At 23.2% G+C, this 25,711-nt stretch overlaps 1 protein-coding gene and 1 pseudogene across 5 annotated transcripts in view; one reads left to right on the plus strand and one right to left on the minus strand.

Moving 5' to 3' along the window:
• Positions 1 to 19,472: 19,472 nt before the first annotated feature.
• Positions 19,473 to 20,622, minus strand: LOC145842968 (large ribosomal subunit protein eL13 pseudogene; annotated as a pseudogene).
• A 2,107-nt stretch (positions 20,623 to 22,729) lies between these two features.
• LOC145841996 (uncharacterized) overlaps positions 22,730 to 25,711 on the plus strand; it is a 29,628-nt gene continuing 26,646 nt past the window's right edge. For all 5 annotated transcript variants that reach the window (XM_082949328.1, XM_082949330.1, XM_082949329.1 and 2 more), the window contains exons 1-3: positions 22,730 to 22,826; positions 22,989 to 23,253; positions 23,734 to 23,823. In XM_082949328.1, the coding sequence (XP_082805454.1) occupies positions 22,776 to 22,826; positions 22,989 to 23,253; positions 23,734 to 23,823 (406 nt within the window). In that variant the 5' untranslated portion in view covers positions 22,730 to 22,775. The remainder of the gene's footprint in view (positions 22,827 to 22,988; positions 23,254 to 23,733; positions 23,824 to 25,711) is intronic.

Below are 25,711 nucleotides of genomic sequence, written 5' to 3' on the forward strand. Positions count from 1 at the left end.
TAACAAAGCTCTAAAAAGTTATTCAGTTTTCTTACTGCTAGCAGTTAGTTTAATCTTGAATATTACTCTAACAAGCTATAATAAAAACAACAACAAGATTAAAAAAAATCTTCTGTTTACTATTTATCATAAACCTGTTGAGAATTTTACTACTGCACTTTCTTTACTATACTCATGCCTAGAAAAATATGCACGTATTTTGATTGTGTATGAACTGAGAGGCTTCAACTCGTAGAATTTCGCTTTATAAAATGCAGACTTTTTGCCGAGGACCGCGTGTGAATGAACTCGTCTGTAAACATAAAAATACAGAGTTTAGAGTGTTTATAAAAAATGTAAACATTTATTTTGTCTGAGAAAAATCACTATTATAAGGGTTATCAGAAAAAAAGAAGTTATTTACTAAAGTTACATAAAGTATTAGTAATTTAGTAAAATTATTTTGCTTAACAGCAAACATACTTTAGCAACTAATAAAACAACTTTTTTCAAAGAAACGATAACTTTAGTTAAAGATGAACAATTTTAAAGGAAATCATGAAGTCAAACAGTTAAAAACACAGTTTACGTTATTTTATATAAATCAAAAACCTTTGAGTATGTTAACAGCAAGTTGTTTTAAACAATGTAAATAAACTAAGATTTATTTTTAGAGTACTATTATATGAATATATTTGTCGTGTTTAGTCATTGATTTGTTTTTGTTTTGGAATGCTAAAAAAAAACAATTTATCTGTAATATTTTAATTGGGAGGCTTTCAAATTTATACTACCAAGTTTGAAACATTATTTTCTATATTTATTGCGACTTAAAACTTTAGATAATTACTAAACAGTTAAGAAATGTCTGAAATGAATGAAGACTTTATAGATAATAATAAACTACTAAACATAATTCAGTTTTATTGAAAAAACTTAAAATTTAAAACTGTAGTAAATTATACGAAGTTGTAAACCTTAACGCCTAAAACAGTTTAAGAATGCATTACTGGGTTTTCCTGGTAAACTGTGAGTTTTAAACTATTAAAGTATTATTGTTTTGGAGGCTGCTTTTATATTAAATATCTGCATTAAAAGTAAAACAAAGACGCTTCTTTTTTATGTATAATAAATCAATAGGTATCTTTGTAGTAATGCTTAGCACAAACAAAAAATAACTTCTATTTTAAGTAAAGTGGAATAAAATAGTTTACTGAATACAGTGGTGGGACTTTTCATTTTGCAATTTAATTTTAGTTAGATCTTTTACAATGAATTTGAACTGAGGGTGTGATGCGTGAATTGTATTAATTTGGTTAATGTCTATTAAATGAATATTTAAAAAAAATCTAAAAAAATACAGTTAACAAACAAATTTTTTAAGGGTATATCTTAAAAATCATGAAAACTTTAGAGAAGCTTTTTGAATTTAAAATAATCATAAGACGTGCATAACTTATGAATTTTACAAAAAATAATTGAATATAATCATTGTCATTTAACACAATTGCTTGTAAAAAGGTAATCTTTTGTGTTCTTAACAAATGTATTAACAACAACCTAGTGAAAAAACAGTAAACTTAGCAAAATACAAAACAAACTGGTTTACTGTTTTTAGCCTGTATTAAAAATGATATGGATTTTCAAACTTTTAAAACCGTAAAGTAACAATTTAAGTCGAAAGTAAAACACTATAAAAGTGTTTGTTCGAAGTTAATTAAGTAAAATTAGATCTGTTGTTCATCTACTGTAATAATAAATCATCAAAACAAAAACATACTTTTTATAAATTTCTAGCTAGATAAATAAAACTTCGTAAAAATAAAGTTTGTGTAGAATTTGAAGGAAAACAAGTTTTGAAATTGATATGCAGTCAATAAATATATTAAGGACTATATTTATGATTTAAGCAAAACTAATATATTTCATTTTAATTTTTGTTAAGTGTAATAAAGTCTATTTCTACTGTTTTATGAATATATGAAATAACTTAATAAATTCTCTTTTATTTATACTTGGTATAGTTTATTTGTTTTTTTTAGTATTCACATATTTTTTGAATACAAAATTGAAAAAAGTTAACGTAAAACTTTTGTCAGAAAAATATCTACTTACAAGTTCAAAACAATAGCTTTTTATATTTTATATCTTAACTTTATGAAAACTTCAAACTTTTTATAGCTTTACTGTCAATATAAAATCGATAAAACAAATGGCAAAAACACTTAATAAAAAATCATTCAAACGATTGATAGGTTCATTACAGATTTGGTTATTACAAATTAACCAATTTTTTATAACTTTGGTTTAATGTATACGTATTAATTTTTTTTTAAATATAATTCTTTTGAAAATTGTTGAATATTTATTTTCTAAGACAACTATGCCCTCTTACGGTTACATGTATTTTCAATTTTTTGTAAGTTTTTTAATCACTGTTGTTAATAAATTAGAGTTTAAGTTTCAAAATATATATACTGTTAATATTTAAAAAAAGATCCAAAAAAAAAGTTTGTTGGAATATTACAGTAAAAAATTTGACTCTATTTATTAAAAACTAAAGACTTATCTTAATATTAAATTAAAATATAATTCAACGAAATTTTTTATAAAATAGATTACCACTATCAAGTTATTTAAAAATTTGAAAAAATTTAAGGTTTGTGCTACTTGACAATGCAAATAAAAAAAATATTATTTAAAATCTAGAGAAAGTTGTTGATACTTTTTTAAGTCGATTTGCTTCATTCTTACTACTTTATGTTAAAACAGTTTTTAGTTAACATATCTTTATATTGTATTATTTTAAATCAAATTGAAAAGAAAAATTACTATATAATGATTAAAACTTTCTAACATACCTTAAACATAGTAATGATTGGTTTTTGTAAAGCTTCAGAATGAAGAAATGTTCTTTCGGATGGCTGTCTGCGACCCAAGTTAAAGTCAAAACTTGTTTAATAGACAGATCTACCCTTAAACTTCTTGGTTTAGTAAGGTTTTCTGTTAAGATGTAAAGAGAAAATAAGACATTAATTAGTATAAAAAATATATAAATACCTTGTTCACCACTTACAAAAGTTTTTAGATTAAATCTAAATTTTTTTGAATTTATGTCATTGTTGTTTTGACTACTAAGTATACTAAAAGCTACCATTTGAAAACTAAACAGGTAATCTTTTGAACTCGTTTAAGACGTAAAAATAAACTAGAAATTATAATTACTTATATCATACTAAATCTATTTTCTAAAACAAGTAAGATCTTAGGAATACATTTTATAAGGCTTGTACATTGTGTTGAGTTTTACAAATTCAAAATGAAGTCTTAGTACTTTATTTAATTTTGATTGATTTTTTGGTGAAACGAGCTAATTATTATTTGTTCCAATTTACTTAGTAATGGTTATACAAAAAAAAAAGATGAATTTTATTTGTTCATTTAAAATTAGTGAACTTGAAAAAACTCAAAAAAGTCAAGTTTGTAAAATTAATAAATATCTACCTACCATAAAAGAAACAAATATATTGTTGCATTAGTTGTTTAGCCATGTATTTATTGTACATTGTAAGTTTAAAATACAAATAAAGCTCATAAACTAAAAAAATACAAACTGATAAAATTTAATAATTAGCTTCAATAATAACAACAAACACTAGTTGTATTCTTTTACATCAAAGAACATTTTGTTTACAGCATCAGTACAACTCTGTTAATCACCAACACCTATTGTCTAACTACGTACTTTTCAAGTTAGTTTGTAACTATAAGCAAAAAAAAAACACAATTTAATTTATGACGTTTGTAAGTAGTATTGATACTAACTAACAAATAAAAAACCTAAAATTAGAGTTGCTATTGTTAATTTATCTGATTAATATAAATATTTCTAACGAAAATTTGATAAGTATTTTTGTAAAGAATTCACTGAAATGACAAATTTCTAGTAACCTTGCCTAGAGTTGTTGTTTAAAGGTACGAAAAAAAACTAAGTCGATCAAATTATTTTAGTTAAAAATTAACGGTTCGGTTACAAATTTATTTCTATATTACTGTTACACCCAATGCTAATTGACTATGTAAATAGTTTTCTGCTCACGCTAATCCATTATATACCATATATTAGATAAACTTTTTAAAGCTAAACTGTGATTGCAATAGATCATTAGTAACATATAGTTCAAAGTTTGAATTTGATATTTTTACTATAAACTTTACGTTTAAGCTTACGAAAAAACTGACTACTGTCGCATACAGTATAGTAATTATTTAAATGACATCCTAGATACATTGAATTATTAATACATCTTTAAAAAATAAACAACTAATACCAAAAAATCTTTAGTATTTTGTATTTAGTGTTTTTCAGTGCTTAACATTTTAGTACGTTTTAATTAGAGTTTTACAGTTGAAAATTAAAAGTATACTAAAAAGTTTTATATAAAGTAAAAAAATATTATTGCTATATTAAATAATATATACTAACTAATACAGGGGTCGAGAGCCTTTTATGAGAAACGGGCTAGATTTACGAAAAAAATTCTTCGTACTAGTCATAAAAAGGAATAAAGTTCCTTTGCGGATCATAGTATTTATTAATTTTTATTTTAAGGTAATAAAATGTAAATATTTATGTAATTAACTATAAACATAGAAAAAAAAAAACGAATAATGTACATATTAGTCTGCAAACTAATAAAACTCTTAATGTCTAGTGATAATCCTTAATTAAAACAAAATGAGAATAACTAGGTTGAAAAATACTTGAGATGCTTTCTTTAAATAAAAATTATAAGGTGTTTATAAGTAAAAACTGATAAAACTTTAAAAAAAGTTATTTTAAATTGAAGGTATTGAGAATTTTACACCCCAAAATTAACTACCTTGTGTATAAATTAGTTTAGTGATACTTAATAAAATTATCATAAACTTTTTTTTTATAGTTTAGCAGTGCGTAGTCAAAAACGAAAAGCAATAAAACCTTTCTAGTTGAGAAAGATTATTTGCATATGAAATTAATATTACTCACTGTAAAAACATACAAAATTATAACCTTAAGGTTTGTTAATAAAGATTCAAGCAAAGCAAGTTCGCTGGAATATATAATAAAAACAGTTTGTAAATTTTTAAAACATTTCCACGGAGTTCTGTAAAAAAAAACAAGTACTGTTACAAAAGAACAAAATACAACGTAGATAAATTTGTGTATTTACTAAAGTATAAGCTATAATAAGTATAGATTAACTCCACGTTCACAACTTATAACAGTCGGATTGTGTAATGTATATTGTATCTGTTAATAACTATTAATCTATAGTAACTATGGATTATATATTAGTAAATACATATATTCACCTGCGTTACCTTCTATTATTTGCTGGCAGTACTTATCATTTTACAGAAATCCGTAAAACTGTAATAAGTTGTTTAGCATATAGAAACATATGTCAGTTTAATAAAAAAAAGTACTGTGCAAATTGTTTTATTACTCACTGTAACGATTATCTAAGCTAAAAAAATTAATGATTGTTTTTAATAAATTGTTGAAACTATTAATCTTTTATTGGGAAGAGAATTCTTAAAAGTATATTCGTTACAAGCATTTATACAAACATAAAAAATGAGCGTTGTTATTTTTAATGAAATACATTTTTATATAGATAACGATGTTTTTTTAAATACAAATAAAATGTTTTATAGAATTCATTCGATTTTTTCATTATCAATACAAGAACTAGTTTATCCATAGTGTTGATATAGCTGAGCTTATAAAAATAAGATTTTTTATAAGCACTAAAAAGAGTAAAAATATTCCAATAATTTTAAACATAAGTAATTTAACAACGTATATGTCATTAAAAAATACTAAAATTTAAAATACAGTAAACATAATCATTACACAGTTATTTGAAATTTAAAATATATAGTTAGTTACAATTACTTATTATGATTAAAATTTTAAAGTATAATCTATTTTTCTAATTCCTTAATTAAAAAGGTTATTTAACAAAACAATACATATAAGATAATTTTATAGTAGTGTTAGAATAATTTTTATTTTCAAGGTTCGTTCCGACTTATGGTATTCAATCGTGTACTGACAAAAAACTAATTTAAATTTGCTTAATTTGATAACTGGTGTTTTCTATAACCTTCAAAGCTTGAGCTTTTATGTTAAAGATTAAGTTGTTTAAATCATAAACTGTTGTTAATTTACAATTACTTGAAATAAGTTATATTTTTGTTTCGAATAGCCAAAAATAGTTTTTATAAATCACCTTAAAATAGAAACTGATGCAAATCTGAATATTTTTAAATAAAACTATTAAAAAATATGTGAGATTAAATTAATAATAAAATTAATAAGTCAAAAAAAACAAAAATTAAACACGAAAAATTTGTTATATTAAGTTAATTATATTAATAGGATAATCATTCTTTAATTGAATATATATATTATAAAATTTTTACAGTATTTTGAAATTATATAGTTTTATATACTATAGTATAGTTTATTATATTACCAGAACTTGAATTTCTTTCAGTACTAAAATAAACTTTGATTTTATGAATAATGAAGATTCTTAAAATAGTATTCAGTTTCTAAATGCTAAAAAGTAACAAAAAGTTATAAACCTGTACGCATAGTAACTTCTATAAGATGCTTACATTTAACTTAAGATTAACATCAAAAACAGCCAACTACAGACAAAAATAATAAAGTAAATTATTTGCAATTATTGGTCCGTCTTTATATATGTTATAAAAAATTATTTAATAATGTCCTCTAATAGCGGTAATACTTGTTGAAAAAGAATATTTTTTAGGATATTAATTTTTATGAAGTTATTGATAAACAAAAAATGTCTCATCTATTAAAAACTAAAATATGACACGAACCAGCTTAATTGGAACAATAAATATGAAGACTTTCGAAATTATTTTGAAAACATTAAACAAGCATTAATGCTTCATTGAGTCTTTAATTTACTTTAAAAGTTGTTTAAACAATTATTTACCGACCAAATAACGATTTCTTGTGTGAAATTTTTTTCTATTTGTCTCAAACGCTTAAACTAACTAAAAGATCTTGGCTCTATTTATTTTAAACATTATATAAATAGGAGCCACTAAGCTATCTTTTGTTAAGCTTTCGTTTTTGATACTCGATAACTGACTTTCTAAATTTTTCTACTATTTAATTTCTACAAAATATTTAGAGCAGAGTTTGATAAAGTATGTGTTTTAGACTTTATATATCAACTAAATAAACAAAGTACCTCTAAAGCTACTTTAAAAAATTATGACTATAAAACTTCTAACTTCTAGTAAGACTACAAAACTGAATATATTTTTGGTAGTGGTTAGTTTTTTTTAATAATAAAATAATGTTAGTAACTTGGCTAATTTTACTTAATATTAAATAAATATAAACTAACTGTTTGCAGTTTTAGAACCAATGTCTAATATTTTCTCATTTTCAAGGTAGTAATCAAAGTTCTTTTCATCCCAAGTGGATTGCAGTCCATTCATTTGAATGCATTTTGACTTTTTACGGTTAATCAAATCAGCAGTTTTTATTGTTGAGAAGATTATTATAGTTTTTATAAAGATTAGTTTCATCTGTTAATACTAGATTAAATAAGTTTAATTAAAACTGAACAATGAACATATACCAAAGATTTCAAGTAATAAAAACTTAGCTATAATTAAACTGTCTTTACTTTGAATTAATTTTTGTGTATCTGAACTAAGCAACTGTAAAGATAATTATCTTAAACTTGGGCAACTTTTACGAAGACCAATTAGTAATTAATGTCAAAATTTTTCGAATGAAGTGTAAACAAACAAGATGTTTTGAATAGGTAATTATATCTTTAATGTGTCACAGTTTCATCAAAATAAAACCATCATATCATAAATTGATTAAATCAAAATAAATCGAAGTCAATGAATAATTATTGAACTTATTGTGAACTAGTCAACCGAAAAATGTTTATGATTGTTACGGTATTAAACTTTATTTTTGGAAGCTTCTAGCTAAGTTTTCTACTTCAATCTGTTATTATAATCAATATATTTGCTTTTTGTGTATGTAATAATACTCGAAGTGATTTTTACGCATCGTAAATTTTTATAAGCTTTTAAAGTAAACTTGAAACTGTTAGTAAGAAATAAAAAAAGTTTTGCTACAAAAAACAAATGTACCAATAGTTTTTACAACTTTCAAAGTAACCACAAAATCAAATTATAAAAAGAAAGTTTTTATGAAACAAAAATATTACATTTAATTTTTGTTGTATAGTAATTTGTCATACAATCAGTCAAACTAAAACTTTTTTTCTTTATACATAGGAACATAATAAAAAAAAATTACTGCAACTAAATACTTATGAAAACTTTTTTTTTTAAAGTAAAACTTCTTAAGTTAAAACAAAAATGGTAAACTTTTTGAAAAAGTTTCATAAAAAGAACTTATCACTTTTTAAATATCAATACCAACGTTTTAAAAATACTTTAGTCATGATAAAACTATTAAAGCTTTATCTCTTTTAAACTATATATAATGTTCAACACTTATTTTTCAATAAGAAATACATATTTATGCATACTGGTTTCTATGAAAAGTACTTATTGTTCCAAGAACTAAAAATTTCTTTCAAGTTTTGTTTTAAAGTAAAAATTTATAAGGAAACTATTTGTAATAAAATCAAGATTCTGTTCACTCAAAGAAAGTATAATTTAAAAAAAAGCTCTTAGTTTTAAAGAACAAAATACAGTCTAAAATAAACTTTTAAAGTTTAATTTAAAGATTAACGTAATCTGAAAAACACAAAACTAGTTATTAGGCTGTTACAAACTTTGTGTGTTTTCATAGTAATGGCTTGTTTGAAGTTTGTTGTTGTAAAGCTTTAATGAACTTTTAAACTTAACTTATCAAGAAATAAAAGCAAAAGTTTATAGTTTTGATTGCAAGCACAAACTAGTAAAAAAAACTTTATTATTTCAGGTGTTTTCGATAGTGTTCGATAAAATAATCTTTATACGTTTTTAAATGCGTTTGAGTAATACAGATTTCAAAAGTATTTTATAAAATTTTATACTTAATAGTTTTTATAGAATTTTAAATTATAAAAATAAACACAATCGTTATAGCTGCATAGTATATAGTTTAAAAGTGCTTTCAAGTTTTGAAGTCTTTAATATTCAGATATATTGAATAAAGTATGTAAAACAAGAATTACATTAGACAAATTAATAGCTAACTAATAAATTAAACTAAATTAATTTAATTACATAGTACTATAATAAAATTTACAACAATTCACTTAGGTAGACCTGAAAAAAAAAAATTAATCTAAAAATGAATTTTTGCTTAATTACATTTTTTCTTAAAGCTTAGTTAAAAAAGATTTTGTTATTATTAAATGAGTTTTTTATTAAAATAAAACTAGTTTTCTTTAACATTAAAAACTATTACGTTGTAAACTTTACGTCTAGCAAAAAAATACTATAACATGTTACATAACTTCACGTTACTTTTATACCTTGTTTAATAGCTACTAACTACTTTTCTTTTCGTAAAAATCATTAACTGTAACAGCTTGAAGCTACTTAACAATTTAAGAAAAAACATACGTCTTCAACTTTTCATATGTTTTAATAAACAAAAAAGCTTTTTATTTACTCAAATAACATTTAACAAAACATAACTTTGTAGTTTACAGAGTACTTCGAATACCCTTAAAATATCTGTAATAAATTATGTTATTGTAGTAATAATTCAACTTAAAATAAATACACTTAAAGTTTTAAAAGAAGCTAAATAAAGCGCTACTTATACCGTTTGTTTTTTACAGTGTAATTTTTAAGTAAATATTTACTCAATTAAAAAGTACAATAATTTAAAAATAATACCAAATCAAGTTTATTTATATAATAAAATATTTATTTGTAGTAATTACTTTGTACATCTGATATTTCGTACTTTAGTTAAGTTTGTATGATATTCCTAGACTGACAAAACGCTTAACAAACGAAATTAAAAGTACTATTACAGCTAAAAGGAAAAAAAACGTAAAAACTGACGTTAAAATTATGATAAGAAAAAAGCTCTTACTAACAAAGAGTTTTTATTGAGTGTGAAAACAAATATATGAACTAGCAGTGCGCTATAAATTACCAAATTGGTAAATTGATCTTCCAGCAGCCGGGGCAAACACAACAATAGGCCCTGCTTGTTTGTACTAGTGTATGTTTTCCTACTTATACACCCCTGTGTGCATTCAGGGAAAGTTGTTAATTTAATTTATACATAATTACAACTTCCTGGTAGCTTAAAATATCAACTGATGTTTGTTAAGTTTTTGCCATTAAATCTTTTAAGTTGTGCTAAACAAGATTTATGAGTAGAAAAGATATGAAATGCTTATCTTTTTTTTCAGAACTACTTCAGCGATAGTTAAGCTCCAATAGCAGTTTTTAAGCGAGGACTTTCCGCTTTGCAGTTTTAGGTGTGGATTTTAAAACGTAAAAGTACTAAAAGTTCCAGTATTTTTTTTTCAAAAATAGTTAATTCTTTATTTTAAGTTCTAAACCTATAGTCAAAAGTTCACATTGGATCTACAAAGTGTACAACTATAACTTACTTACTATCAAAAATAAATAATATTGTACGACCAGAAGTATTTTCTGCTGACTGTTATAGTTATTATAACTATTAAAAATTATTGACAAAAAACCTACCATAATAGATTTCGCTTTTTTTTTGTTGCTTTTCATTTTTTATTTTATTAATGAGCACCATGGTAGTACCGAACAAAAAGTTAGTAAAAAAAATATTTTTTTAGTTTCAAATACAAAAGTCTATGAAAATATTTAAAGTATGTAACTAAAAGTATTTTTTTCGAAAAATAGAGAAATGTTTATAATCAAAATTTAAAAAACTGTTCTGTTTCCGATGAAAAAAAAAGTGTTAGTTTAAGAAAAGCAACAAGCACTTAGAAAAATTTAAGTAAGCATTGTTTATTGGTTTAATAAACTTAAATTTCATAATTGTTTTGGAGTTACTTACTTTACTAACCGTTAATGAATGTCACTAAATCAATAAAAAACTCAGTCGAATAACAGCTTAAAAAATTCTTTAAAAACTAATACTAAACTTTTATCAGTAGTATGTACTTACAATTAATTTGAAAGATTTGCTTTATGTACAAAAAACTTATCTAAGCTGAAACTGAATTTGAAAACTACGCTAAAATTTAAAAACAAATCTAAAAAATTATTTTTTGTTAAAGATAGTTCAATTTTTTAATTTAAAGAAAATTAAGAAAGCTACACCTTAATTTAAACATAAGACTGAATTCATGAATACGTTAAGCATTCTGATCTGTTTATTAAAGTCTTAAATGTTGTCTGCTAAAACTTAAAGTAAACACCATAAACTAATATGCTTTCAGATTTCGTGTAAACAGAGTTCAAACATAAAATTTAATTAAAAGTTGTTAAACAAGTTAATCTTTTTAGCATAATTGTCAGTGTAATAATTAGTCTTGTACTCATTTTTTTTTTTAATTATATACCTATTAATTTTACTTATATCGTCTAATATATTTAAAAATATGTAAAAATTAAGAACGTATTTTGTGCTTGTTTGTCTTAAACAGTATAAACTTATTGATTATTAACTGTAATTATTACGATTATAACAAACTTTAACGATTTACGATTTGTTTTGGTAGAAGATATATACTGAACCCCTTTTAATATTTAAATGGTACTAAAAGTATTTGAAATGATTCATAAACTAGTATTTTGTTGATTGTTCAACTTAAATCTGCAATAGCTGTTTGTACATAAAGATATATTGCTGAACATCTGATAAAAGAACTGATATAATGTAAATGCAACTAAAAAGTGAAAATTCTCTAAAAACTTTGTAAAAACTGTGGCAGTCAGCTTTATACGACTTAGTTTTTTATATTTTTCTAAAGTTTTTAAGAAAACAAATTTAATCGAAATTTTCGTAAAAACTATAATTGAAATATTTTGATATTAATAAAACTGAATTTTTAGAAAAAAAAGTGTTTTGTAAAGTATTTATATTTCATATAAGGACAACAAAAAAAGCTCTCTTAAAGCGTATGTAAAATTTTCTCGCATCAAAGTACAATCACCATAACCTAATCCAGCACAATAGTACTTAAATTGAGCTCTTTGACTTAACAAGTTAAAATTCAACTTAAATGAACTTACAGAAACTTGGAAACTTAAATACTTGATTGATTTATAAACTTTTCTGTGAAACACTTTCTCAGTAAATAATTGAATTATGAAATTAGCTAAAAAGTATTGACAATTATAACAATAATTAATAGCTGCTTCGTTTAGATATGATATACTAAAATTGTTCTTAAGTTTATTTTTATAAACTGTTATGATTTCTTTTTCAACTGTTTGTAAAAAAACTACAGCTTGATTACAGTAGTTTTAATGTTTTAAAACAATTAACATATTCTTTAAGAGTAGTATTTTTTACAAGATGTTTATTAAAAACACTTAATAAAAAAAAAATTAAGTTTTTTTTTATTGTAAAACTTATAACCATTTTTAGTAAAAATCATTAAAGCTCTTTTTTTGTATAAATATTTTTTTCCTTATTAAATAACATGTATGCAGTGTTTAATATTCATTCTTCGAAAATGTTTACTTAACCATTATAAAACTTAAAAATGCTAATAAATTAAAACAAACTTATATTTTATAAATCTATCCAAAATTATGTATTAACTATGAGATGCTTTTTATAACAAAAAAATTTGACTTGAAACTTGTCTGTATATTTTAACTTTATTAAATGCAAAAATTGTTAAAGTGATATCAAGATTATATTTTCTTTATACTACTTACTCCGTTTCATTGAGAAATATTTTTGTTTTCAATTAGTATTTTTTGTTGGTGTCTTTAAAACAGTTTTACTTAAAAAAAAAAACAAAAAAATAGTTGCTGAATTCAATCTATAGAATATTTAAGGGTTTGTGTAATAAAATTTTAGATAATTGTTATCAAATATCTTGGCTACTAAAAAAATAAAAACTTGCTGAAATATCTAAAAAAAGTTACAAAAGATGTATCACTAACTAAAACCAGTTTATAAAGCTTTTAAATCGCTGAACAAAATATAAGTTTGATATAAACAATACCTTTTTAAACTTCTTTGTTATGTAAATTACAGGATAAAAACGAGTAAATAGATCAATTTTTGGATAATACATGCAAATTGTACATTAGTATTCAAAATAACAATATAAAAAAATTGTCTTACTTTACTTTTTTTATTTATGTTTTTAAGAAAACAAAGAAACTTTATTAAATTATATTTTAGTTACTAGAGTAATTTAATAAAAGACTAAAAACAAATTGCATTTTTTGTCACACAGATATTTTTATTTTCTTAAAAAGTATTAATTCTTTAGACCTTTTAAGTATTTTACGTATAAAATTGTCATATACCAAGTCGAAAAAGGTTGTTGAATATAATTGTTAAGTACTGTTACAAAAAGTGTAGATTTAAACTTGTAGAATAATATAATTACCTGTTTAGCTTACTCCTATTTTAACTAGGTTTTTATCTATTAAAATATATACTCAACCGTTTTTTATTAACATTTATAACTCAGAAGGTTTAAAACCTAAATAGCAAAAATTATAAAGCATAAAAAAGACAATTATTTAGTGAAAAAAAACTATTAAATCTATAATGAAATAAACGCTAATGTTCTAGAGTAAGTAATGTCAAAGATAATTTTCTTACATTTTGAAACTTATTATAATAATATAATTTGAATTTAAAAGATATAAAACATGTTATAATATTTTGTTAAACATATAAAGTTGAAAGGTTAATATACAACTCATTATTTTTATCAATATTTTTTTTTCTATAAACTCATTTATATTTTGCATTTTATTTTTTCATTATTATATACGCAATATTTATTTGCTATTGAATTTTTGTTGGGTTTTAAACATAGTTACAACCAGTCAAAAAGATATTTATAAATTAAATTAAAGTTTATTAAAAAACAAAAAACTTTAAACACTTACCTAGTGTAAGAAAAAATAAAAGATTAAAAATTCTCAACAGTTCATGCGGTTTGAAATATGATAAGATATATAAAAAAATATTTTACAATATACTTAAATATAGTTTTTTTTATATGTTTTACTAAAGGAATATTAGCTATTAGTCATCAATATCATGCAAATTAATGTATTTAAAACAATAAATAATACTCTTATAGTACGTAATGCATGATTTTTTTCTGGTTATAAAAGGATTAATTCTTTAACGTAGAGATAAATACCAAATATTTCTTCCTCAAGACTTTTTTTATATGATAAAACTGTTAGCTCAATCAGATTTAAAATAAAATAAACCATGAAATATTTGATATTTTAATGTAATGAAATTTAAATAACGACTAAAATTATACTATAGAATAACATTAGTTTTTTTTGAATATCAAATAGTTCTTTGTTAAAAATCTAATTTAACTTTAAACATATAACTTAGCTTACTTTTAACAATTGCAATGCACTTAAAAATAGATGCTTTTAAATATTGTGTATCAGTAAGTGTAAACAAAAGTAATTTTTAAAATTTAAAAATATAATCATTTTAATCGGCTTTCACAGCAAAACATTAATAAAAAAATATCACTACCTAAACTATGAATTGTAAATATAAAAAAGGCTTAAAGAATTTTTTTTATTTTTAATAACTGTAATATAAGATTTAATGTTCTATTATCAAAGTTAGTTATTACAACAAAAATATATGCAGATTCTGTTTTAGTTCGAAAATTTTATACAAATTACAGCATATACTAAGTTTGTATATTTAATGTAAATGTGCACTCTTTTTTAATATTTCTGCAGAAGTTTGTGCTAGAAAATTTTAAGAATTTGAAAAGAAAATATCAGGCATTTATCAAGTATTTATAAATTTCTTTAGAGTTTTTATTTCAAGAAAATAAAAAACATTTTTTTCCTAGTTGAGGAGGTTTATATTTGTACAAATTTTTTTATAATCAAAAACTTTAAAGATTTTTTTTTCCAATAGCTTGTACAAATTTTCGCAAAATTAAAAAACTATAATATAAGTAATTTAATATGACTTTGTGGAAAACAATTTTAAACTTCGTAATAATAAACTTTGAAAAAACTAGTTTGATCGCGTCTCAAAGATTGTAGCTAAAAATCGAGTAACAATGTTTTACATGTACTAAGTACTAATATAAGTGATTACTTCGTTGCCCCTTAAAGTTTTTCAAGAAGTAAAAAAAAGACTTTATTGCGATTTTAAATCTTTAAGTATTTTGTATAAAACTTTTTGAGTAAACAAAAAAAATCTTTGTATAGTCTAAATTGTTTTCAAAACACTTTCATAAGTCACTAACTTTAACAAGCACCACTTTAACAGTTAAAATAACAATATTTTTTAGACTAAACTGAAATATATACATGTATATATTTATACATATATAATTTGTTTTCCAAAGCACAAAGTGTTTGGAAATAAAATGAAAACCAAAATACTTTTAAGTACTGTTCAACCTTACTTTCTAAACTATTTTAAATAAACTGTAAGTTATTCTGTATTTGTCAAAACTGCCCAAATCTAAAATTTTTTCTTTGTTTATGAAAAAAATCCTAAGTCATTTTATCGTTATTTTTTATATTGAACACTTCAAAGTTAGTAGACTTAATATCATTGTTGCCAACTTTTTAATAAAAACTGATAATTTTGTTGTAAGGAAAAGCTTCCGTTTGGCATCATTATTTTATCAAGGAAATTATCCAAGTTAAACAAGTACAAACATTAAAGGCTAAATGCAGTCAAAATAAATTATTGCATAACTTTAGGTCTATCTAATGATTGTTTCGTATAAGAGCTTGCTATGAGCCAATCTAGCAGATAAAAATATTTTAGACAACTAAATGCGCATTTAAGTCGCTAAATTATGTTCAAAAAATAAAACTAGAGCTCTTAAATTTTAAATGCTCTACTTTTTTATGTTTTTTACTTGCTGCATATATCAAAAACAACTAAATTTTAAACATTCATGACTACTGCAAAAGTTTCAAAAAATGTAATAGTTTGCTTGAAGAAAATATAACACCGTTTAAATGTTTATTTAAAGTAAATGAGTTATAAAGGGAAGGTGTTTTATACAAAAGCTCACAAGTTTATAATTATGGATTCAAATATAAAGTCAAACAGTAGTCAACTTTTATCCTTAAAGAAAGTTGATCGTTATTTATTGTTATGTATCTAAACTTTTATACTTAGTTATTTAGTTTTATCTGTGTTTGATGATATTTAGTTTTGTACATAAAATAGCTGATTAAATTTTATCTTATAACAATACTTAAAAATTACAAATTTTGAAATAATTTTATATATGAAATTATAAAATTTAAAAAATGCTTAATTAATGTTAGATTTTTTATCTAAAAGAATACTTCCTTTTACTTGTTAGACAACATTTATATAAAAATGCTGAAATTAGTCCAGGACACGGTCAATTCTTTTTAAAATAGTCAATTATTAATTTTCAAATAGCCTTTGCTTGTAATAGCTGATAATAAAAAAATTAAAAGTTTAATTGTTTATAACAAACATACCTGAAAAAATATGGGTGTTATTTTTTTTAACAGACGTGAATTAAAATATTCAAAAAACCAGATACATTTAAGTATACAAAAATGTTGTCTCAAATTACAACCAGTTAAAAATTGTTTAATTAAGTTTTATTTTAAAACTTAAATCTTTTTTTATAAAACTTGAACTAATAAATTTTTAATACTTTATGTTTTATTGGTAGAAAACTAATATTAAACTAAAAGCTTTCAATGTAGTTTGAAGCAAATTGCTTTTATTTTTTTTTGTTAATTTTGCTTGCTATGAACTGTCAAAGTCTTATAATTCAAATTATCTTTAAAAAAGTAACTCAATTTTTTTACATATTTTATATTTTGTAATTGTAAAGCAACAATAATTACTACCATTAGTAAATAATATTTTATAAAATTTTAATCACAATTAAAAAAAAAAATACAACTGTCTAAATAAACTAACTTAAAAAATAGTCTTATATATTCGTTTAGTTTTGTTTTCTTTTATTTTTCTTTTCGTACTGATTGCTTTTTAACTAAAGACTTAAATTTTTAAATAATAAAAAAAAAACTATGTGTAATAGCTCGTAAGAAACTTTATACGCATGTGGTGTACGACTCGATAACCGAAACGCTCCTTTGTACTCCAGGTTTTTAGACCAAACTTTTTGAGCGCTTTTTTTATCGTTCAATAAACAATAAATATATTGTATTTTTGTTAAAAAATGTTTTGCCTAAATTATGCGAAACAAAATTAGCTCTAAATATATTTTTTGCATTAAAAAAAAAAATTTTATATATAATATATTTTTTATTTAGAAATATACTTGACTAAATAATGCGAAACTAAGTCAGATCTAAATCTAGTTTTTACATTTTATTAGTTATTGGAATAGCCGTAAAAATATGCTTAGTCTATCGAGGTAGCTAATAAAACTTTTCTTTTCTTGCATATAACACATTAGATGCTTTAGAATTTTTTAAAGTTCTAAAACAAATTGTTTAAAATTTAGATTTTTTTTAAATGTGTAGAAAAACTTTAATACTTTTTGCGTTTTGTCAAATAACCCAAAAACTCTTAAGTATTTACTTTAAAATGGTTATAATTTACTAAGTATTCTATTACTAAAAATCACCATTAAAACAGGTAAAATTGTGAAGTTCTAGTGAGTGCAAAACCTATAAGAAAATGAAACAGAACTATCAAAATACATCTGAAAACTTAAAAATAACAATTTAAACTTTTTATACTCTATATAGTTATTTATCAAAGCAGAAAAAACTAAAAACCGACAAAAATCAGTAGAACCTGCATCTTTGAGAAAATTTGTGATCGCTAAGCAGATAGAAGAGAAAATATTTCGAGCTATCCTCTACCTGTCCATACTTCAAAAAACTACATTTTAAAACTTGAATCCTTTCTGTATGTCATTTTTTGTACAAAAGCTCAACTGGCCACTTAAAAATAATTATATTGATTTCTGCCAAGTATAATAGCTTCTTAATATTTTATTAAAAGTTAGTTTTTAAACTTAAAACACATACAAGTAAAGTTTACTTAATTTTAAAATACTAAAAGTTACATTAAAATACTAAAGGGTCGAACAATAATGTTTTACATTATCCAATTTTAACAGCAAAGCATTAGTGCATTAGAATTTATTTTTAATGATCATTACAATTTAAAGTTTTAAAGGAAAATATAAAAGGTTTTTATAATTTTTTTTCTTTTTATCTATTCACTACTAAACTACAACTTTATTTAAAATTCATCTTTTAAAGCAACACAAAGATACGAGAGTTTATTAGATAAATTAAAACACACTTTCGGGCTTTGTTCGGAAACAAAAAAATGTACTGGATAAAAATTGTGAAAACAAGAAGAATTATCGTGACACTTTAGAGTTCATGTTTTATAACTGTTTAATTTTAAACATTTTAGAGTTTTTAAACTTTAATAAAATTTTAAAGCAGTCAACTAATCTTTGAAAAAAAATGTTTTAGAAATATCAAATGTTAACTTAAAGTTAATACATTGTAAATACAACAACTTATTTTAAAACTAACGACTGAGATCTATAAAATAATAAATAAAAAAAGAATTTATTTAGTAGAAATTTTATAATTTTGTCTTAAAAAATTTTTGGATTAGGCTAAAAATTGTTTATTGAAGCAATATTTTTAGTTAATTTTTCTTAAAACTAAATTTTTTTGTTTTATATGTGCATAATGAAAATAAAACTAAAAAATATTATTGATATGCAGTCTTTTCGACAAAGAACAAAGCTTGTGTGAAAAGCTATTTCTTTGTTGAGCAAATGATACTGAAAAATTAATATTACATCTGCTTTGCTGTGTTTTAATTTTCTTATTTGGGCCTTTTTTAATGCTAAGTTGTTCAAGCATAACCAAAGTTCCTTATCACCAAAAATATACTAACAGTAAAACTTATAATAAAACAAATAAAAGCAATCAATAATATGATGTAAACAAAGTTATATGTCTATTGTTTTAATGATAAATTGTCTGGTTTTTATGCTTACAAAAGTTTTACTGTTAAAGTTTTATGAGAATACCAAAACTGTATCTAAGTTTATTGATCATAAACAATCTATTTTTAAAGTATAAAAAAGAAAATTGGAACTTGTATTTTGATTTATTTGTTTATGTTATTATGATGTCAGTAGTGTATGTTAATTTATATTTTAACTGTAAAAATTATTATACTCAGCTTATAAAGTATTTGCAAAGTAAGCTTATTTGTAGTTTATTAATAAGGTTAAATTTACTAATTTATTACATCAACAATTAATCTATTTCTTCTTGGGCTGGGCCAACTTGGCGGCACTTTCAGCTTCCTTCTTGTGCTTGGCGCGGATTCCCCAGTACTTGGCATGGCTCCTGGCTACCCTCATCTCCTGGAAGAGGGAATGTTTCTTTTCTTCCTTGGTGATGGCGTAAGCCTTTTCAGGGAGGTAAGATGGTTGAAATGGCATTACAACACCAGAGAGCTGAGTGGCCATCACGAAGGAAAAAAGGTAATGTTCCGTCTTCAGCAGAGCTATCACCCTTGTGTGGCTTAGCTGGGTTGAGTAAGAACTTGATCAAGTTAGCTTGGTATTGCTTCAAGCGTTAAACATTTTCCTGGAGTCCTTTGGTTGACTTGTTGCAGCAACGCCTGTCAATGCAGATGCCAAAAGCAACTGCTTGAGCCTTGCTCATTCCTGCTGCCTTCAATTCATCTTGAGTGAAACCACGTCTTAACGTTTGTTTGGTGTTGTACTTGAAACATTAGTTTTAATTCATTTGTAAGCATTTTTTAAAGTTTAAGGTTTAGTTTTTTATTAAAGTTGTTTGTTGTGATCTCTCAGTTAGATTGTCTTTGTCATTTTCATAGTGAAATAAAGTAAGGTACTAATTTAAGTATGTTTGACTTGGTAGTATGCAAGTAGTCTGTTTTTCTTAAGAGAAGAATAGGACAGCTTGTGACAATTTGAAATAAAAGAGGAGTTGTTGAATAGTTATGGAGAAAAACTGTCACTATTAAAAAAAAACTTAGATAGAGATCATGGTAATTACCTAGGATGATCACCTACATAGTCTGAAATTATTTATGTCAATGTCTTTTTTATTAATAATTTTATGCTAAAAATCATTTTTTTAGCTTATTTTTATTCTAAAAAACAATTTATTTTAAACAAGCTTTACAATTACATAGTAAGAATTAAATTTGATTATTATAAACAAAAATAGTTAATATAATTATGCAAAATTGTATTAGATATAAATTATTGATACAACTGCTTTATATTGTATAATAAAAGTAATCAAATATTTAAGTTTTATTAGTTTATGATAAATATGTTTAGTTTTGTTTATTATTTAAAAAATATATTTTAGCCTAAAATTATGGTTAAAAAACATCCAATATAATACAATTTTATCTTGATATTGGTAAGACATCATCCTAGGTAATTACCAAAACTTTTAGCACTAAGCTTAAATAATGTACTTTGGATTAAGGCCATTGGAAAGTTAAAGTTGTTTTTATTAATCTAAACATTGGCTTTTACAGAATGGCAAAAAATTATATAATTTTTTTTAAATAATAGAAGATTATCAGAATCAAAATTTTAAGAAAGAAATGATGATAATACTTAAATGTTTAACAAAAACTCAGGTTGGTCATTATACTTAAATATAATTGGAATTTAAAAATGCTGGCAAAAAAAAAAGTCTAAGATTTGGTACTGTTTGAAAACTACTGAAGTATTGAACAAAAAAAAAAAAAGACTAAAATCATGAAAATTCAAAAATTTTTTATTTGTTAAGTAGTGATATTTAAAAACAATAAGAGATAACTATTATGAACAATAAAAAATTATAAAATATGTATAAAAAGACACTACTTTACACATATTTCAAGCTTTATACTTTATGCACTAAGCCATTCCAGAGTAATTTTTATTTAGCCTAAAATTAGTACACATACAAAAAAAAATTAAGTCATATGATGTAATAAGCTATTAGTCAAGTCAGACAGCTTATTGCACTATAAAATTTTTTATTGCTTTTTGAACAAATTCTTATGTAATCAGAGTTTTAAAGGTTATAATACTTATTAAAGGTAGCACTACAATACCTTTTTAGTAACTATAAAAAACCGTTGGCCACTCTGAAAATTATGAAATATCTTAGAATTGAAAAAAAAAGTTAGTTTTGATTAAAAGCCTTTATTTTTGACATAATTACTGCACATAATTTTTTTTTAATGTACTTTTTAAAACCTTTTTAAATCAAAATACCTATTTCACTTAAAAACCTGGATATACTGGGAAAAACCTGAAATTAAAAAAACTAAGACAAAAACATAAAAGTCCTTAAGTTTTATACTTTAAAAAAACTTTAAAGTCCTGTAATTTAAAACAATTTTTAATGTAAAATAGATAAGTTTAAATTAAATAAGAAATAACTATTATATAAAATAAAAATAAAATATCTACTGTTCAAAATATTTTTTATTATAAAAATTATAAAAAGTAGGGTTACAGTGTCTTTTCACTAATTTTATACTATCAATACACTTTTTTACCTTAAGTTTAATTTTCTACCAAGAAGGAACAAGCAAATTTATGCTTAACAATCTGAAAGGAAATCAGAAAATCTAAAATATTTCTAAAAAACTAGTGACCACTCTGAAAAGTTATAGAATCCCAGAATTTATAAAAACCTCGTTTACATTTTTTCTTTCATTTAATTTAATCAATTCAAAACACCTTTTTTTTAATCTTTAGTTTAATTTTCCCCAAACAAAGAACAAGAAAACTTGTGTTTAAAAGTACCTTAAATAAAATCAGAAATTCTTGAAACAATTTTCAAATAACTTTCGGTAAACCTGTTTGATCAAAGTCAAATTTTATTAAATATTTTATATATTTAAGTTTAAATAAAATTCTTAAAATAAAAAGTTCTTTGGGTTGCCACAAAACCTGGAAAAACCTGGAATTTGACAATTTCGACTTAAACCTGGAATTTGATGAAAAATTCTATCATATTGATAATTTTTTTTGTCATCATCAATTTTTTTTTAATTAAAAAACCATTTAAAGTAACTTTACAGTATATTTTCAATATTTTCATACTTTTTAACATATTTTTTACCTTACTCTAAATTTTATACTAAAGGTAGACCAAAAACGTGTACATTTAAAAATTTGGAGGAAATTTTGTAAATCTTTAGAAAGTTTGCCAAAAACCAATGGCAATCCTAGGTCCTATTAATAAAAAAATTATAAGTTTAAATGATGTTTTTTAGCAAACAACGCTTCTTATCAACTCTATAAAACTACATTATAGTTTGTTGTAAATAAAGTTATAATATAAATTAAATGATATATTTAAGTTCATCTAAGTTTTGTTTAGCAGTACGTTATAAACTTGCAAAAAACAATAATTTAATTTTATAAAGAATTTTTAGTTTAGTAAAATTTTTGAAATAATTATAGTTTAGTTTATAGTTTAGTGTTTAATAATTTGATGGTAATTTGTAGTACTGTTTTAGATAAAGTATTTTTTTTTGATCTTAGGTTTAAAACTTTTTTTAACTAACAAATAAAATGGATATGGATTTAGATGACCTTTTAAACAACCTAAACCAGCTGGTCGAAGTTAGTTTATACTACATATAATTATATGATTAACGCCAAAACTTTACAAGCATTCACGAAAAAACTTAAAATGATTTCATTGATATTTTTTTAAATATATTTTTATTTAAAGCTTTATATTTTTTGATTTAAATTTCTACTAAGTTCATTTCAAACATTCAGGACTTTGACATACCAGATGAACCTTCAAAAAAAGCAAGCAAACCCCCACCCCCACCTCCTCCACCAAAGACCTCTTCCCTCCAGTTTGTTCCTCCACCTCCCCCACCAAAAGAAGACACTTTTCTTCCTCCTCCCCCTCCAATGCAAGAAGAAGCGGAATCTCCAGGCTTTCCTCCCCCGCAGATAACGTTCAACGCAGATGAGACAGATGGTTTACCTCCTCCCCCAGAAACTTTCCTGCCCCCACCACCTCCAACAAGCTCACGTTTGTACATTTTAGTTGATAAAATGAACTTTATTTTGGTTTTGTGAACATTGTTCTATGTTTAAGAATTTATTTTCTCATGAGATTAACAACTTAAAAAAATCGGATGCTAAACTAGTATTATACGATTTCATGTTAGAAAAAACAGACCTCTACTTCAAAAGGACAATCAATACAGTTTATTTTTTCAAATTTTTATTAAGTAATCAAAGTATCACATAATGAGCTCATAAGTAGTTAAATTAAATTTCTTTTTAAATAAAGTATATTCAATATGCTAAAATATTATTTCAAAAATTAGAGAGCTTATAAGTTCAAACGTAGTCATCTCTAAATAGTTTCATGTTCACTAAGTTTTATCAATGACTGATTGTTGAACTTGATGGCTTTGTTTTTTTTTAAATGACTAACTACAATTTAATTTAAAGTATATAGGATAAGTAAACCTAACGATACTTTAAAGTGTTAACTTAATTTTAGAACCATTGCCTCTTCAACAAGATCAAGAAGACCTTTCAGCCATGATAGACGATTTGGAAACTTTCTCAAATACACTCTCTGTTGGTCCAAGTGAGTTATCTGTATTTTTGAATAAGATAATCTACAAATGAACTACAAACTAAAAATTATATGCAAAGTTTTCAATAAAGCACATTAGTATAATGTTCAATACATTTTTAAATAAGTGTTTTTTATACTTAAAAATTACAAATAATTGTAAGTTAATAAATATCATTACATTTAAAAATTATTTATTTTGAATACTTTCTAGATTTATAGTTTCATTATAAATAAATTTTTTCGTATGTTTTTTTAATAAGATATTGTGAAATTGTTTTAATAAATATATATCTTTCAAGTATTAGATACTCTGTTAGTTTTGTCTCAGGTTATTCATATATGTCTCCAAATAAGATGCGGTTCATGAGCAGAAGTTTGTATTTCAAAACTATTTTTGTTTTTATTTATTATCAATTTTATATTTCAATCAATTTATATATTTTAATCAAAACCACTTTTTTTCTAGTTTATTGCACTTCATTCTAGTAGATGATTTAACTTCTATGATTTAACAAATTTATATGTTTTTATAAATATACCTAATATAAAAGATTGAGAAATATTAAAGCTGTTAAGTGGTAGGGTTTAAGATTTTTTTGAACATAAATTAACAAATTGTTATAACTAAATTTTAAGTGGGAATTATAGGTAATATTATATTATTATATGTTTTGGTTTTAAGAAAACAAATAAAGATATCTCAACTACTGGAGGAGAAATAATGAATATATTCTTTCAAGAATTTATTTTAAACTAAGTTATATTAGTAAGTATTATTTTATTGAAAAAAAAACTAAAACTTTCAAGGTAAAATTAAAGACTTTTTTTTGAGTGTTTTCTGAATGATGTATAAATTCAATTTTCTAATTAGAAAGTTTATAAATTCACATAAATAAATTTTATAATATGTTTGTTAAGTTCTTAAGTTTTCTGCCTAATTATCTCAAAAGTAGTACAAAAACCGTTATTTGTTATACACTCAAAATCTACAATAAAGACAAACTATAATAAAAAATTTAGATTACTTTTACCTTTTATTTATAGAAAATTCCTCCACAAAAACGATTTAAAATGTACAAAATAGATTAAATTAATTGACAAAATGAGTGAGAGACAGGGTTGCCACCTGGAAACCTGGAAAAACCTGGAATTTGACAATCAAGGCAAAAAAACCTGAAAAAACCTAGAACTTAAAAATTCACATGTTCAGTAGTAAAATTTCGATCTGACTCAAAAAATCTACCATATAAATAAAATCATTTTGTTATCATCAAATTTTTTTTATTAAAAAAGCATATTTAAAGTAGCTTTACAGTATCCTTTCAATGTTTTTATACTATTTAACACAGTTTCTTACCCTAAACTTATTTTTAAACTAAAAACAGACCCAAAAATGTGTACTTTTAAAAACCTGGAAAATTTTAAAAGAAACGAGTGACAACCCTGAAGAGATTAACTTGTATGAATAGTTTTTATAGTTAGTGGGTCAGATATATTTTGTTGGCCATAGTTGTAACAAAAAATCTTTGCTGGTTGCCGTATTTTGAAGTTCGTACTTGGAAAGTTAATAGAAAACTTGTTTAAAGTAATATTTAATGGAATGATAATTTGTAAGTTCTACTAAGTAGTGGAAATAAAGTTGAACCCATTAAAAAGTCTATTATAAAAAGCTCAAATTTATTCGTTTTTCACAAGTTGTTTTCCTAATAAAAGTATGTTGCAGTCCATACGTTGCCCACCCCTACTTATTATTAGTATAATAATAATATTATATGTAAAAGTTAAATGAGGGATTTAATTAAGCTTTTTTAACAACTATAATGAAACCAAGGGATCTTTAACTGGTTGGTACTTTGTTCAAAGTATAAAAAAGTTTTATTGATTCAAGCTTTGAATT

Source organism: Thalia democratica, chromosome 8 (genome assembly GCF_965202585.1).
Source record: "Thalia democratica chromosome 8, ktThaDemo2.hap1.1, whole genome shotgun sequence".
Lineage (NCBI taxonomy): Eukaryota > Metazoa > Chordata > Thaliacea > Salpida > Salpidae > Thalia > Thalia democratica.